The sequence below is a fragment of the Myripristis murdjan genome, chromosome 9, assembly GCF_902150065.1.
Source record: "Myripristis murdjan chromosome 9, fMyrMur1.1, whole genome shotgun sequence".
Classification (NCBI taxonomy): Eukaryota; Metazoa; Chordata; class Actinopteri; order Holocentriformes; family Holocentridae; genus Myripristis; species Myripristis murdjan.
In genome coordinates, this window is record NC_043988.1 from 26,402,301 (window position 1) to 26,419,767 (window position 17,467).

General features: G+C 39.5%; 1 protein-coding gene across 1 annotated transcript; it reads right to left on the bottom strand.

The window, feature by feature from the left end:
- Positions 1 to 1,625: 1,625 nt before the first annotated feature.
- On the bottom strand, positions 1,626 to 15,421 carry gc (GC vitamin D binding protein). Its single transcript, XM_030059689.1, has 15 exons — positions 15,406 to 15,421; positions 14,236 to 14,441; positions 13,034 to 13,134; positions 12,552 to 12,656; positions 10,461 to 10,593; positions 10,212 to 10,312; positions 9,521 to 9,650; positions 8,665 to 8,882; positions 8,389 to 8,521; positions 7,943 to 8,046; positions 7,631 to 7,769; positions 7,286 to 7,491; positions 3,131 to 3,242; positions 2,579 to 2,623; positions 1,626 to 1,690 (listed from the first exon to the last, which is right to left on the bottom strand). The coding sequence occupies exons 1-14, from the start codon at positions 15,419 to 15,421 to the stop codon at positions 2,612 to 2,614; spliced, it is 1,716 nt and encodes a 571-aa protein (XP_029915549.1). The 3' UTR covers positions 1,626 to 1,690; positions 2,579 to 2,611.
- Between the last annotated feature and the right edge of the window lie 2,046 nt (positions 15,422 to 17,467).

Genomic DNA, 17,467 nt, shown 5'->3' on the forward strand with positions numbered 1-17,467 from the left:
ACTATAGCTATGGATGTTTGTTAGCCAGCCAGCTGTGGTCAGGCTCAGTGGTTTTCAAACTTTTTTTCAATAATGTACCAGCCAGTGTAAAAAAAAAAAAAAAAAAAAAAAAGCCTATATACAGAGGTACAATATAGCACTGTTAGTGTGTGAAACAACAACCTGACACTGACAGCATATTTTTGTTGGCTTTGGTTGGCCTCTTTTTCCACTTCTTTCTCCCTTTTTCAGTTGTATTGCTGCTATGTTTCAACCACAAATCCATCTTGATTGTTGTATTGGCTTCCCAGTCATAGTGAACAAATGTCCTTGCAGACACATTTGACACCCACAGGAAACCCAGTGGGATACTGAATGTAAAATGTGATTAATCAAACTTACGAGTTTGTTGGCTTGTGTGAAAACCATTGTGGTAACTGATTTAGCTATTTGGTCAATGCACAAACTTACAGACAAGCCATTATTGGTAAACAAGCTTTTTACAGCTGGATAGCTATAAGACCAAATATGCAAATCATACAAAGTGAAGTGTCTCTGTGCAGACTGACAAGCGAGGCAAGCATCACATAGATACAGAGGTGCCACGGACTGCAGCCGTAAAGGACATTTTCAATCAGCCAATATTACGGCCAGATAAATCTTCATATTGAGACTTGATTGTTTGACACAATGTCAATAATTATTTTACAACACTGCCGGTCATCAAGGATTCTCACTTCATTCAAAAGTCCAGTCAGTCTTCCAATATCGAGGAATTGCAATGACAAGATAGTGCTAACTTAGAAGCCCCAGTGATGTTAGCCAATAATGAGCAGCAAATTATTGTTTCAGTTTCAGTAACGATATTACAGGTAATCAAAACATGCCGAAGGCTAAATTACTGTATTGTCCTGCCAGCCTTGACATGGACAACACAAAGCGGAAGAAAGGTTTCTGTTCTTTAGCTGGAGGTATGGACACGACTTTGATTTTGTCAGTGAATAAAATGAGAAGAAAATTAGACATCGACCTCAGTCTCGTTATTCACCCAAATAAGCAGTCCATCCAATAAACCAATTTTGGGAATATAATATAACAGAAAATTAATAAAATGAGTTCAGCATAAAAGGTGTGGAAAACACAGTGTTCTACTGCTGTGTAACAATGACTGAGTATATTAATGAGCAAGTAGCTTCTTAAGGTGTTATGTAAGTATTATAAACCAGACCCCATTATTCCCCATAATGTATATTCAATGTGCAGTTTCTCTTCCCTTTTATTTATTTTAATGGATTATTTTTGTTGTTATTTTTAAACCTTTTTTATAGGCTACTGTGAAGACATCTTTTTTTTTTTTTTTTTTTGCTGGTATTTTCTCTATGAACTCTAATTTTAACGGATACACATTATATGTTTTTTCTATAACACCTTGCATCAGTGTGTTTTACTCCTTTGGGTATCCACAATTTGCAACAGTGAATAAATACATGGGCAGCAACAAAACATTTTGTGTTTAAGATCAAACATTTTAGATCAAGGTAATAAAAAACTCATAAATAAAGAGGTAGATGGATAAATCATTGTCAGGCAGGGAATTTGGAAGTATGCAGCAGGCTATTTCAAATATTTATTGTTTGATAACAATCAGGAAATACACCAGTGTCCATCAGATTCGGTGGGCGGTGGACTGGTAGATGTGTTTCTGAGGAGGCTGTAGAGAAAAACAAGCTCATAAAAAAGGACAATGTTACAGTTAAAAAAGCATAACAACAGTATAGTGCAACCTGAAGCTCAGATTTCCATGCCAAAGTGTGTAAATATAGTGTGCAGCCTGATTTGCATGAGAGAAAAAATGTGCTGCTGCAAAAACTATAATTACTGCTGAATGTGTGCAGTTCACATCATAGATGTCCAACCCGTAACTGCAGTGTGGTGCCACCTATTGAAGGCCTTTTGCACTAACACCGGCTTTTTCTACTGAGTGATTTACAGCAGTGGTTCTCAACCTGGGGTCCGGGGACTGCCAGGGGTCCTTGAGGGTGTTCCAGGGGGTCCCCAGAAAAAAATGGAGTATTTTAATTTTAATATTATTTCATTGGCTAGAAGTTAGCCCAATGAACGAATGTATAAGAATGACTATTCAGTTCATAGGTTTCACACTCCTCACTGTTATTCTGCCAATCTATGGTACAGACAGTTATTGGATAACAAAATCTTATCAGATGGGGATCCCTGAGAGTGCATCTTAATAAATACAGGTCTGCGGCCTGATGTGTATCAAGTTGGGGTTGACAACCACTGATTTACAGTATTTTGCTGATCTGAGCTGGTAACTGACTGCCAGTTCTGTATGTGACCACTAAAAAGGAGTTTTAATGTGTTTTCAGATGGTGAGAGACCAACCAATATTTGTAATTTAATTTTTTTAACATTTATTTAGACATATAAACAAGAGCCAAGCAGTCCACTGGCATATTTGGGGTTTAAATGAAGGCACTCTCAAATAGTCTCAGCGGCACACTGACTATTTTGAGTTTGCATGAGCTAAGAAATGTCACTAACAAAGAAATAAGCACAATGCAAAAGAGTGAAATCTTACCAGCTTAGTTACGGTTCTTATGAAGCAGATTCATCAGCCTGTAAGCTGAACAAAATGTCAAAAACAAATTGTCCAGTCAAAATTTGGGGAAAATTCATGTTTAACAGCAGTAAGAGAAATCATAACAACAATAATGTTTGTGAATGATGGTAAAAGGCTGGGCGACATATCAATATCTCAATATTGTGTTTTGAGACTAGATATGGTTTGATATTTTGAATATCGTAGTATCATGATTTGGCATAAATGATGTCTTTTCCTGGTTTTAAAGGCTGCATTATAGGAAAAGGAAGCAGCGATTTTCTGAACTCATTAGAGCATTGTAGATGTTATTATTTGCCTCTACCTGCTTATCATCATACATTACAAAGAACTGTTGATCAAAAATATTTTGTGTATAACTATCCTATAAAAGCACCCATAGTCAACCCAACAAAATCATCAAATATCAATATTGAGGCATCCAGTCAAACATATACTGATATTTGATTTTGTCCATATCGCCCAGCCCTATGATGATGATGATGATGATACGTGATGGCTGAAGCTGACCTGTGCAACTTCACGGCAGCGCCTGTAGCTCTCGATCTCGTGTTTGTTAAAGAGTACCCCCAACCGGTCATCTGTGATGTTGATGTTACGTCTAATCACAGCATGGAGTAGCCTGGAGGTACACACATAAGCATACATTTACACACAGCAGCTTTAGGAGTCATAACAACAAAAATATGTTTACCATTTCAGCATCCATTAATATCTGCTCTGCTGAATATGTATTAAATATTTGACTAAACTTGACTACTGTAGCTCCCTCCTCTCTGGCATAGACCAAAAGTTACTCTGTCTCGCCTCCAACTAGTTCAGAATGCAGCAGCTTGGCTTCTTTCTGGCTTTCCCTGTCCAATTTAGAATTGATTTTAAGATTTTACTGATCTTCTTTAAAGCACGTCTGGGCCTGGCTCCAAGTTATGTAACAGGAATGCTGACCCTCGATGAGCTAGTTTGCGGCCTCAGATACTCAGGTAGGGCCCTTCTGGCCGTTCCAAAGTCGAGGCTTAAATCTAAAAGCAACCAAGCTTTTGCCATCAGGGCCCCTCGGCTTTGGGACGACTTGCCGGAGGAGATAAGACTCGCAGTATCGGCAACTTCTTTTCAATTCTGTCTTCTTATTTTATTGACATAGTTATTATTGCTTTTATTCTTGTAGTTTTAGTTATTGATTTATATATTTAAAAAAAAAAAAATGTATATACACTATATTGCCAAAAGTATTCGCTCGGCTGCCTTCACACACATATGAACATGAGTGACATCCCATTCTTAAACCATAGGATTTAATATGATGTGGGCCCATCCTTTGCAGCTATAACAGCTTCAACTCTTCTAGGAAGGCTGTCCACAAGGTTTAGGAGTGTGTTTATGGGAATTTTTGACCATTCTTCCAGAAGTGCATTTGTGAGGTCAAACACTGATGTTGGACAAGAAGGCCTGGCTCGCAGTCTTCGCTCTAATTCATCCCAAAGGTGTTCTCTCGGGTTGAGGTCAGGACTCTGTGCAGGCCAGTCAAGTTCTTCCACACCAAACTCGCTTATCCATGTCTTTATGGACCTTGCTTTGTGCACTGGTGCGCAGTCGTGTTGGAACAGGAAGGGCCATCTCCAAACTGTTCCCACAAAGTTGGGAGCATGAAATTGTCCAAAATGTCTTTGTATGCTGAAGCATTAAGAGTTCCTTTCACTGGAACTAAGGGGCCGAGCCCAACGTCCGAAAAACAAGCCCACACCATAATCCCCCCTCCACCAAACTTTACACTTGGCACAATGCAGTCAGACAAGTACCGTTCTCTTGGCAACCACCAAACCCAGACTCGTCCATCAGATTGCCAGACGGAGAAGCGTGACTCGTCACTGCAGAGAACACGTGTCCACTGCTCTAGAGTCCAGTGGCGGTGTGCTTTACACCGCTGCATCCGATGCTTTGCATTGTGCTTGGTGATGCAAGGCTTGGATGCAGCTGCTTGGCCATGGAAACCCATTCCATGAAGCTCTCTACGCACTGCTCTTGAGCTAATCTGAAGATCACATGAAGTTTAAAGGTCTCAAGCTATTGACTCTGCAGAAAGTTGGCGTCCTCTGCGCACTATGCGTCTCAGCATCCGCTGACCCCGCTCTGTGATTTTATGTGGCCTACCACTCCGTGGCTGAGTTGCTGTCGTTCCCAATCGCTTCTACTTTGTTATAGTACCACTAACAGTTGATTGTGGAATATTTAGTAGCGAGGAAGTTTCACAACTGGACTTACTGCACAGGTGGCATCCTATTACATTACTATTACAGCACCATGCTGGAATTCACTGAGCTCCTGAGAGCGACCCATTCTTTCACAAATGTTTGTAGAAGTAGTCTGCATGCCTAGGTGCTTGATTTTATACACCTGTGGTCATGGAAGTGATTGGAACACCTGAATTCAATGATTTGGATAGATGAGCGAATACTTTTGGCAATATAGTGTATGTATGTATATGTGTATATATATATATATATATATATATAGATAGATAGATAGATAGATAGATAGATAGATAGATAGATAGATAGATATACAGTACAGGCCAAAAGTTTGGACACACCTTCTCATTCAATGCATTTTCTTTATTTTCATGACTATTTACATTGTAAATTCTCACTGAAGGAATCAAAACTATGAATGAACATATGTGGAGTTATGTACTTAACAAAAAAGGTGAAATAACTAAAAACATGTTTTATATTCTAGTTTCTTCAAAATAGCCACCCTTTGCTCTGATTACTGCTTTGCACACTCTTGGCATTCTCTCAATGAGCTTCAAGAGGTAGTCACCTGAAATGGTTTTCACTTCACAGGTGTGCCTTATCAGGGTTAATTAGTGGAATTTCTTGCTTTATCAATGGGGTTGGGACCATCAGTTGTGTTGTGCAGAAGTCAGGTTACTACACAGCCGACAGCCCTATTGGACAACTGTTAAAATTCATATTATGGCAAGAACCAATCAGCTAACTAAAGAAAAACGAGTGGCCATCATTACTTTAAGAAATGAAGGTCAGTCACTCCAGAAAATTGCAAAAACTTTAAATATGTCCCCAAGTGGAGTCGCAAAAACCATCAAGTGCTACAACGAAACTGGCACACATGAGGACCGACCCAGGAAAGGAAGACCGAGAGTCATCTCTGCTTCTGAGGACAAGTTCATCCGAGTCACCAGCCTCAGAAATAGCAAGTTAACAGCAGCTCAGATCAGAGAGCAGATAAATGCCACACAGAGGTCTAGCAGCAGACCCATCTCTAGAACAACTGTTAAGAGGAGACTGCGCGAATCAGGCCTTCATGGTCAAATAGCTGCTAGGAAACCACTGCTAAGGAGAGGCAACAAGCAGAAGAGATTTGTTTGGGCCAAGAAACACAAGGAATGGACATTAGACCAGTGGAAATCTGTGCTTTGGTCTGATGAGTCCAAATTTGAGATCTTTGGTTCCAACCGCCTTGTCTTTGTGAGACGCAGAAAAGGTGAACGGATGGATTCCACATGCCTGGTTCCCACTGTGAAGCATGGAGGAGGAGGTGTGATGGTGTGGGAGTGTTTTGCTGGTGACACTGTTGGGGATTTATTCAAAATTGAAGGCACACTGAACCAGCATGGCTACCACAGCAAGAAGGAGAGTGATGGAGTGCTGCGGCAGATGACCAGGCCTCCATGGTCACCTGACCTAAACCCAATCGAGATGGTTTGGGGTGAGCTGGACCGCAGAGTGAAGGCAAAGGGGCCAACAAGTGCTAAACACCTCTGGGAACTCCTTCAAGACTGTTGGAAAACCATTTCAGGTGACCTCTTGAAGCTCATCGAGAGAATGCCAAGAGTGTGCAAAGCAGTAATCAGAGCAAAGGGTGGCTATTTTGAAGAAACTAGAATATAAAACATGTTTTCAGTTATTTCACCTTTTTTTGTTAAGTACATAACTCCACATATGTTCATTCATAGTTTTGATTCCTTCAGTTAGAATCTACAATGTAAATAGTCATGAAAATAAAGAAAACAAATTTTTTTTTTTTTGCGAATAATTTAAGATTATTACTGTTATGCACAAATTTTTTCCCTTAACTTGTTTTCAGTTTACGTATATAAAACTGTGACATTGTTTTTCTTAATAAATATCATAGTTTCCTTGTAAAAAGGGTGGGCAAAATAAGCTTTGGCTTCAGCCTATACCTTTTCGGTACCACTATTAGTGGACTAGACTGTAAACTATGTATTTTCTTCTTTTTTTTTTTTTTTTAAATGGACCGAAATAAAATAAACAAATAAAAAAAAAAATAAAAAAATAAAGATTTACATCGGCTATTTTAAACATCTCTTTTATTATTTTAGATCCGTCTGCTTTCTCTCTACTGTATTTGGCATCTTTTGCTTTCCTGTTTTAACCCTATCTTAGGTTTACCTTAATTTTATATTTCTCCTATTTGGCCTCTCTGTACAGCTTTCTGATGTTATTTTATTTTCTGGTTATTCTGCTTTTGTTGTCAAAAAGCTATATACATAAAGTGCATTCTTCTTCTTCTTCAAAACTAAAAACAGAGGCAAAAAAAAAAAAAAAAACTATTAATTTCCACAAATTAAGTTTCTAGAAGTTCTAGAAATCAATTTACAACTAATACAGCGTAAGATCCATTCACCTTCTCCTAAAAGGAAACGGGTCTTCTTCCCTGGGGCAAATTTTAGCCCACGGGAGTTCAGGATCTATCTTGAAGGTAGTGTCGGGCTTCATGTCCAAGATGCAGAGAAGGCGTGTTGAATAGCTTTGGTTGCAGCAGTTGGCGATTTGTGAGTTAATGCTGGCAGGGTCATATTCGTGAGACATTACATCAATTAAGTCAGTCAGCTGTGGAAGGACACATGGAGAGATGGTGACTTGCTTGTAATGGGATGGTAGGTGAGAGTTTGTCTGTGTTTCTGTGGACTCTGTTGAGTAATATGTTCATAATATGTCAGATGTGTGCATGTATGTGTGTCTTTCCCACCTTGTCCTCGCATGCCAGGAGTTCTTGGTCAGTGACATTGTTTACGCATTCGTCATAGACTTCAACCACTGCCACAGATAACCTCTGGATGTCGTTTAAGGAGGCCTGAGGCATGGCCTGGGTGTATTCAGTGATCAATCTACAGAGAGAGAGCCACAGAGGAGCATCCAGGGTTTCAGATCCAGCAGATTTCACACCAAGAAAACTGTTTTCACACCCATTAAATATTTTCACACTAAAAATAAGCAATCCTGCAGGCAATTTGACAATGCAACTTGACAAGTCTTCGATACTAGTTGCATGACGTCTTACCCAATCTCAAAATTCTGGTTATCCATCTGTCTCTTTGCAGCTGCATTAGTCCTGTAAAGGAAAAGGTCTTTGACAATGGCCTCCTCAAGATTATTCCTGGCCATCTGATAGGTGACAAACAGTGTGACATTATTAGACATGGATTAAAATTTCAACTTTGGTGTCTGAATTTACAGTTGAGTAACACTTTGCCACCAAGTAGGTATGCGCATTTTTAAAGGAAGCTACAAAGAGGTTTGCAAGAACCAGAATTAAAACCACTGATTAACTGAGGTAATGTCATTTACTTAAAGTCTTTGTTTCAGCCAGCCAACTCACAATAGATGGAGTTAGCTCTTTGGGGACCATTCCACTGATTCCTTTGAAGTACAATCAATCAAGTCTTATAAAAATATTGAGTTTTTCCTTCAAATAATAACTGGAGCCTGTGTTAGGAAATTACGCACTGCAGTCTTGACACAGTCGGCACGGTCCTCGCGGGGACAGCACTCTCTGAGGGCCTGCTCTGCTGGTTCAGCATAACGAAAGATGACCACCCGGGATGCTTCAGGGTGACGACGGGACACTTCATACAGCAGCCTGCCATTCACAGCAGTTAACACACAGTGAGCTAACCAGGAGACAGGATGCACATTAAAGGGGTGCAAGGACATGCATGTGTGCTGGGGCACTGGGGTGTTGTAAGAATGGGTGAATACAAGTACATATGTATTCTTGCATACTTTTCCATGGCTTGCTCAGGAGACTTGAGGAAGCTGTCACATACAGTTTGGATATCATCAGTCAGGTTATACGTTTCTGATAGGCCATTAGGCTTGGGGTCAGGCTTCAAGCTGGCGATGCAGTGACCACGACTGAAGATATCTGCATTGCAGCACGCTGCAAGTCCGGTCATTTGGAAAGCACTGTCAGCGGTGCATGCCTCATCAAAAGCTTGCTTCTGTTTAGGTGATAAGAGGACAAGTGCACACTTAAGAGTAATCCATGCTCCATTTTGTGTTCATGGTGCTCACGGCACTAACGGCACGGCAAATGGCTGGTCATTCATGGTTCTTGTGGTTAAAATGGCATGAACAAATGGAGTGTTCATACCATTTTGTGTCCTCCATTTGCTTATCAAAGAAGTGACATATCTGAAAATTCCCGTCCCTTCCTGGTTGTAACTTCAACCAGTCATCATTTGTTTATCCAATATGGCCTCCACAGCATTGTACCATGTCACTGCAAAATTTGCAAGCTGCACAGCACAATTAAGGAGCTCTATTTTGGCCAACATTCAGCGCCGTTCACCCTGTAATTACATTGTTTGTGTCATTTGCACTGTGGACACCATAGTGAGCATAAATCAGCCTTCATCCATCCTAACATAACATATCATTTAAGGTGGTACTGAGTCTTATTTTTTTTTTTTTTTAAATAAGTGGAAAAAAACAAAACAAAAACTCAGTCAATCGGGGTGATCCGTGTAGCTAAGAATCTATTTTCCAATTCATGAACAGATTTACCTATCATGAACACACAGAAACACACACACACACACACCCCTACTGTACAGACAGTGGGTTTATGGTGTCTCACCCTCAGCCTCAGGCATGTAACCATGTCTCCTTGACAGCAGGGGGCATAAGACTCTACGATCTTCTCACTCATGGCCTGTATGGCATCCACTGGCACTTGAGGAAACTTCTGGCTGTATTCCACCACCTTCCTAGGAAATGAACACATATATGAATGTGCAGTGAAAGAAGATCTCATTTACTTAGGAAATATGAAGGGTTATTCCTGGATTAGTTTTGCGCTGCCATTCTAGCAAGAGACTTCACCATTTAAATGCAGTGGAAAAAAGGTTGATGCACATGACAGAGGGATTACAGTAACAGTCTCTCATCAGTAAACAGTTCTTTTAGAAGCACAGATGTGATTGGGCAAAATGACAACTTCATGTACTTGAAGAAACGTGGAATGTCCTCTGCATTTACATAAACACCCGCTGCCCACAAGTGTGAGGAAATTATAATGATGCTCAAGGGCAAGAACCATATACACAAAAGAGATGGAGCTGCTAAAATATGTGCAAATAAAAGAAGGATATTACTTGTGTGCTAAACAGACTTAAATTCAACAAAAAAATGTTTTTACAAAAGCGCAAGGAAAAAGGCTTGGAAATAGAATGCAGATACACAAATGCACCTCCTTCTTTTATTTACACATTTACACATTCTCAGCGGCTCCATCTCTTGCCTTGTGCACACATAAGCTTATGTCTTACTTGGATTTAGCAAAGGGTTTTCCATATTTCTGCTGGACGAGGCAGGTGGCTGTCAGTTCTCTCATCTGGCTCCTTAAAGCGACACCAAGAGCAAAACCTTCCTGCAAATCGTGAAAAAACTGTGAATAAATGATTTCAGAATTGATCAGGGAGGAGCATGCCTGCATATGTCTAATTACGTCTAGTGTGTGTGTGTGTGTGTGTGTGTGCTTGAGTATCTAGGGGCATGTTTATGGAGGGTGAACACACCTTGGTGCTCAAGCAGCTCATTAGATCACCCTCTCCACAGCAGGACTCCATCGTTTGGCTGTATTTTTTAGCAAACCTCAATATCAGTGGGGGAGGCATCCTGTCATTTCTCTTGGATAAAAAGAAAATGAACCTGAAGGAAAAACAAAACACACACACACACACACACACACACACACACACACTCATCATTAGTCATCATGTCAATGTGACAACTTTACTACTCTAGTCAAAGGCACAGGTTTTAATTTGTAATACTTTACTTGCCCAAATGTTCAAATGACCATTTTACAGGGTTGAAAAATCCATTCTGGCCCAGAAGCAACTTCCAGGTGGCCCAGCGAGCTTGAATAAAATAGGCTATTTCAAATTGTATTATTATTATTATTATTATTATTATTATTATTATCATTATCATTATTATTGTTCATAGCATTGTTATTGTGTAGTCTAAATAGTTACAGCACTGCGAGTGTGGTCTAAAATCTGTAAACGGCCAGGAAGCAAAACCAGCGAGAGAGACATTTTCCATCAAGCAGGATATCTTTCACAAATCAACTTTTTCCTCATGTGACGCCATCCCGACCACGCCTAGTAGCTTTTCAAAACAACTGGCTATTGAGAGTCACAAGTAGGCCAAGTGCTCGACTGAAAATATGTCTCTGTCCACCCTGAAACGCAAAACTGAGTGTGTAACTGGTTTGTGACTTGTTATGATTCTATCCATTCATGGCTTTTTTATTATTTAGCAGTTTTTGATGTGGCTGGTCAGATATGTGACCAAAATTTTTATGACTATTTTTTATGACATTCAAAAGCTTTAAATAGGCTGTTGGCCCAACTGAATTTAAAATTGAATAGTATGGTGTTGCCAGGCGAACACACATACATTTCAAGCTCTTGAAGGCCTGTTTGGGAAAATGTTATCATAGAGAATTAACCAAAACCACAGTGGACTAAAAACCGTCTTTTGTAGTTCAGCTCAGAGACGTGTGCTGTGTGTAGCCATGCTGTTAGCCCAGCACTGCTGCTGCCTCTCTTTCACCCTCATCCCATTTGCTCTCAACAGCAGAGCATTATGACTTGTTGTAGACTTTACTGTATATAGCAGAAAACACGTTTGCTCTCTTCCTGATGGCCACATGTTGCTTGTTAAACATTTGTAACCTTATGTGTTATCTTACCTTAAATCGTGGTGTAAAAATATTGCCTCTAACCATGATACATGAAACCCTAAAAGTTTAAAACTCAGATTTCCTTGTTGCCCATACACATGCAGATAATGAGATGGGGTTGACACACCATAAAATTGCATATTGCGCCTGTAAGTTTATCAGGTGAAATTAAACATGACCCGTGGGATGCTGTTTGCTTTTTCCATCCTCTGACATTAAAGTTGAAGCGTGACTCCCTTCTTGCCTTTGACATTTACCACTCACTTCAACCTTCAAGAAGCGAGATGATTTTTGACGCTGTAACATCCTGCCTGCCCTCTATATTTCCATCACTAATGACAAGACCGCTGTGACTCGCGGCCAGACTGCCCAACATTTTTAATATTTCGACTTTAGACGGCCGAATGTAATGTAAGGCTCACATTGCATCATGCAGGTCTGCACTCTACAGCATCCGACATCAATCAGAGTCTCTCTCTTGTCCAAGGTGTAGTCATCTCCCTCCTGGAATACAGCGGCTCCACGCCAACCTGTGCTCTGCTTTCTGCCACTACCAGCTGCCAGCCTCTCTTTCATTACACTTCAGACCTGGTCAGCACTTGACTTGCTCTCAGCTCTTCTTCCTCCTGGTTCTTTGGTGATGAATGACCTTGCCACTCCAATCAGAAAAGGCGCACCCCATCTAATGCTACAGGCTGAAAGCTTATCTCTTCGAAAAGTGTCTCATATTTGTCCCATCCAACTGAATGATATCCCTGAATGATGCTCTGTTAAAAAATCCTTTGCAAGAGCTTTGACATTTGTAGTCCTTATTTATGGCTGCTTATAGAATTGCTGTGGTTATGTGTGCTACAGTTGCGTGATAAAAATGCATATTTAAGGTGTGTGTGTTTCTGTGTGCATGCATGTCAGTGACCTCTTATGAAAATCGTCTCTGTCCTTCTGGAAGTCGCGGCACACCTCCTCAGCTGGCACCTCATGGTCCGCTAGCGGGACGGAGGGAATGTTGTACTTCTGGTGACTGACGAGGACATCATAGTTAACTGAAACTAAACTAAAAACTAAAACTGGATGTGAAAAAAACATTTTAGTTGACTGAAATAAAAATAAAAACTAGTCTTCAGAAAAAAGTGAAAGTTAACAGAAAACGTCTTTAGTTTTAGTCTTTGTCATTTTGCCCTCACAAACTGTTGTATTTGTATTGTAATATCTATTCTGCACAAACACCCCCCATATTATAATAATAATAATAAAAAAAAACTAAGACTAATACTGAAATTACTGAAAATACTGAAACGAGCAAACATACTCTGGAAACTAACTGAAACCAAATTAAAAAAAAAAACTAAATAAAAGTAAAAACTAATGAAAAATACAGAACTATAATAACTCTGGTACCTGAAGCATGTTCTGTTCTCAGTGTTCTCACAGCAGGGTTTCAAGCTGTTCCTCTCCACGAGCGACTCAGAGGCGCACACAGTACTCCACAGCCATTCAACCTGCAAGAAAACACACGCCAAGAAAAGACAGATTCAGGTGAGAGAATATGCCGAGGTGGCCCACGTGCAGAAGGGATCATTTCCGCATATATTCACAAAATAAACTGTAGTCTTTCATGACCTCTTAGTGCATTAATCTGCTCTCATGCAAACTGTTGAACACAGTTTGATCATGGGGAAGCTGTTGATGTGCAACTCCACTTTGAGAAAGGGCTAAATTGGGTAGGAAAGGTCTAGTTCTTTTTACTCAAGGTTCCTGTCACATCCATAGCAACCAGCACAATCACAGTCATGTGGTTCAGTCACTACTCAGTGACTGAACCACGTGCGTTGAGGCCTCTTCACCTTGATGCACCATCAGGTGGTTCATTCAAGTTTTGGTAGAATAAACCTCCACCTTACAAATACACAAATAATTTGTGCACAGTATTACAGCAGGTTGCAAGTTCTTTACAATGAGGTGAAAAAAGAGTATAAAACGGGATTAAAAACAAGAGCATACATAAAATCAAGCAATCTGAAAAACAAAGAGCAGAGGCAATAAAACAAATGTCAGTAAGATACATAAAAGATGGAGATAAAACAAATTTAGAAACAAAGGGAGACATAAAAACTAAGACAAAGGAGGACTTAAAAACAATAAAATATGTAAAAGAACAGAGTAAAAGAATAAAACAAAGGACGCTTGGCAGTTAGTTAAAAGCAATGGTGAATAAGTAAGATTTCAACTGTCATTTTGGTCAATTTTGGTGCTCCTGATTTTCTTATTTATGTGATAGTTTGTATCTAAAAAAACAGCGGCAGAGGATCTAAGAGGCTGAGAAGGATTATAAAATAAGTAATATAGGCCAGTCCTAACCCATTGAGAGCCTTATAAACAAGTAGAAGAAGTTTGTAAGTATGGATCAACAGTTTTTGTATCCCACGATGCCCTGCAAAACTACAAGATGAGGCTGTGTCTGATTTGCTTCATGAAGTGACACAACACATAAAAACACCTTTCTTATGGCTCATGTAGTCATGAAGACATTATAATACACAGTGACCGAATATCTTAATCGGTGTTTGCAATGAAAGTGAACATGTTGAGGCCGCACTAACCACATCTTTGTCGCAGTCGCCTTTGGGCTCAGCAGAGCAGCACATGGTGGCAAGAGTCTGAGCCTGATCGAGGAGTGGAGCCAACTCGTCCAGGGTGCTGTTAGGAAGGTTCTGGGCGAGACTCACTAAAACCCTGAGGCAGAGGCATGAAGACCGTGAATACACTGTGTAGCTGAGCGCCCTGCACAGGGGCTCCCTCTCTCCCCCTTAGCACGGTATCCTCCATTTTTGTGTAGTTTTTCCTTGATCTCACTGAGAGTCTAACGTTAGGGGGTGTCATTTTCACGGTCATTTCAAAATATGGGTGAGAGGGTAGGAGAGCCTTTGATCTGCAAAGCACTGAGTGAAAAAGCTGAATTTTTAAAAATCACCTTTGAATTCAAACTTGTTCAGCATGATCAAATGCTGCTAAACATGAATACACTGAATACACTGCCTTTGTTAAATTTGAAAATTAAATTATGATAACAAGTTTATGAACCCCCCCCCGAAATTTCTGATCAGAGGTGAACAAAACTAAAGTACCCAATACCTTAACAATAAAACCAAGCTGTAATCATGTTAAGAGCAAAAAAAGTAAAAAAGTAATAAGTTTGAATAAGTTGGAATAAGTTTCTTGTAATTTCTGACATAAATACCTTACCTACATTGATAGGAAAAGAAATTCTTTTGTTTATCTCATTTCAATAAATTGTTTGACCTCATAAACTGTTGCATGTTCACATATTTCCCATAAGTTTCTTGTAATTTCTGACATAAATACCTTACCTACATTGATAGGAAAAGAAATGCTTTTGTTTATCTCATTTCAATAAATTGTTTGGCTTCATAAACTGTTGCATGTTCACATATTTCCCAATAGCTGAAACTTGAGACACTTTCAGATGACAACATGTAATTTTGCAGCCATTCAAATATAAATATAAATATAAACGTACAGCATCATAGACCTGAGTCCATAGGTTTCAGTTGCATACCCTGTTTTACACAGCGAGACTTTTTCTTTTCAATGGAAACCTCCACTGCAAAAACTTTATGGTCAAATAATAATTCATATCTATGAAAGTGGCTCATATTGTCCTATTTTTCTTGATCCAAATGGCATTTAAAGTGTAAATCATTTCTATTCCACCTCCATGGTTAACTAAATAATAAAGAAAGCATACTCACAGTGACCTGAAGTCATCTTTCTGGACTATTATGTAAAAGGGGCAGATTTGGTTGTGTGATGCCGCTGTGTGCAGCAGCAGCAGGCAGAGCGCCGCCCATAACATGGCTGGAGCAGAGGACAGGATGCAGGCAGGGACAGGGGGCTGCTGGATGGGAACCAGCCGCAAGATTCCTCCACTTTTATATAGCTGTCATTGTCATTAGTCAATGATTAACTTACTCTCCTTTCTAATCATTAATCCTTTATTAGTCATTGCCAGTTGTTGTGCTCTTTTCTCATCTAAGGTTTAATTGGATTCTAGCATGATTTTACTCCACTTTAGATGTAAAATGAAGCAGCTGGATACCAAGATATGTGCCTGCTGAAGTGTAAGCAATAAATAAAAATCAAACATGATATTTTGGTAGCAGGAGATTAAGAGTTTAACATCTACAAAGCAATTGAGAGGTTACCCCTTTTACTTTTTGCCATGTTTCTTAACAGGCAATGCTCACACAAAGTGTTACCCAATTCTCAATGTGTATTAAGCATAGATGAATGGGAGTATAAATTCTCTGTCAAGGTAGTCTCCTCTGGCAACAGCCTATTGCTTTTCATCTGCACTTTGAATGCAGCTAAACACCTACGTGCTGTAATTGTCAGCGAGCGTTTGCACATTTCAGCAAGCAATCACCTTCACAATGTGCATCTGATGTTTGCACTCGCTGCTGCAGCAAGAGTCCAAGTGAGGTAAAAGACCGAATGACTCAACAAGTGCCTCACACAGCCATGAACTGAAAACACTTTACAAAAAAAAAAAAAAAAAAAAAAAAAAATATTAAATGGTGGAGTGGGTTGTCTGTTCACCTTCAGTATGTTTTTTTTTTTTTTTTTTTTTTTTCCCAGAGAGTTGAAAAGCAGAGAAAGACACACACAAGGTGAAGTTCAGTTCACACAAGTGCTTTACGGACAGATTAAAGAAATAGTTCTGTTTCAAGGATAGTTGGATTTGTTAATAATGATGAAGAGATTTAATTTTTGTTTTTTTTAAGTGATCACTGCGCTTTACTGAGTTATTATTATGGTAGAATTACTCCCAAGCCAAATAATATTGACTCCAAAATTCATCTTGTGCACTGTCACTGTCAAGTTTTTCAGGTATTTGCCATGAATATCAGCTGAAGCCATTACAAACTCTGAAAGAAAGTTACCGTAGTTTGCATCAAAAGCCAAAATGTTATATAACGTACAGGCTGAGATTCAGTTTCCCCTTGGTGGTTAAGGATAATTTCTGCTTTTTTTCCCTCTGTCTCTGCTTTGACACTAATACAATACAATACAACTTTATTTGTATAGCACATTTAAAAGAACCACAGGGGTAGCCAAAGTGCTGCACAGTAAGACATATAGATAAAACCCTCATATCTTACCAAAAACCCAAATTAAAATACATAAATTCATACTGAAATATGCCTAAAGATCCAGGACTAAGGGTTAAAGACAGGTCACTGTGACAGGTGTTAACTTGCCAAGTCGCCTTCCAAAGCAGAGGAGAACACATGAAAGAGCAAGCCTGATGATGCTGTTGAATGAAATACAATAGGGTGGAGGTGCATTCCTGGGGTGTTTCACACTCACATTTGACAGGATTTAGAGTTAGTGCACCTTTGTGCATCTGACTCATACTACCAAGCAATGGCTTTTCAGCTGGAAATTGTGTCTCACTGAGGGTTATGTTTGCTGAACTCTGTCCTGAATGAGCCTTGACCCAAAGGGACAAAACGCCCACACACAATTTGCACAATCACGAAAATGGATCTAAACAAGACAGTTCGTCTTGTTTAGATGGATGGGTGAGGATCAAATCCCCCTTTATACATTACGGTTCAAACACTTCAACAAAAGTGTGTATCGCCTTTCTGTTAATAAGCTAGGGGTTACAAAATGTAGCTGGAGGAAAATCAATACACAATATTCGGTTTTATTCCATTGTATACACCATAATATTGGCAAAATACTGTAATATAATACAACTGTAATATTCCTATGAGATTTCCACTGAATAGTTTCTGTTTATTCTTT

Excerpts from the sequence above, each read along its gene's own strand:
- gc (XM_030059689.1), bottom strand. Across the intron at positions 12,657-13,033 it reads GAGAACAGAACATGCTTCAG|TCACCAGAAGTACAACATTC; the intron begins GTACCAGAGTTA and ends TGTCCTCGTCAG. Across the intron at positions 3,243-7,285 it reads CCGTTTCCTTTTAGGAGAAG|GCTACTCCATGCTGTGATTA; the intron begins GTGAATGGATCT and ends GTGTACCTCCAG.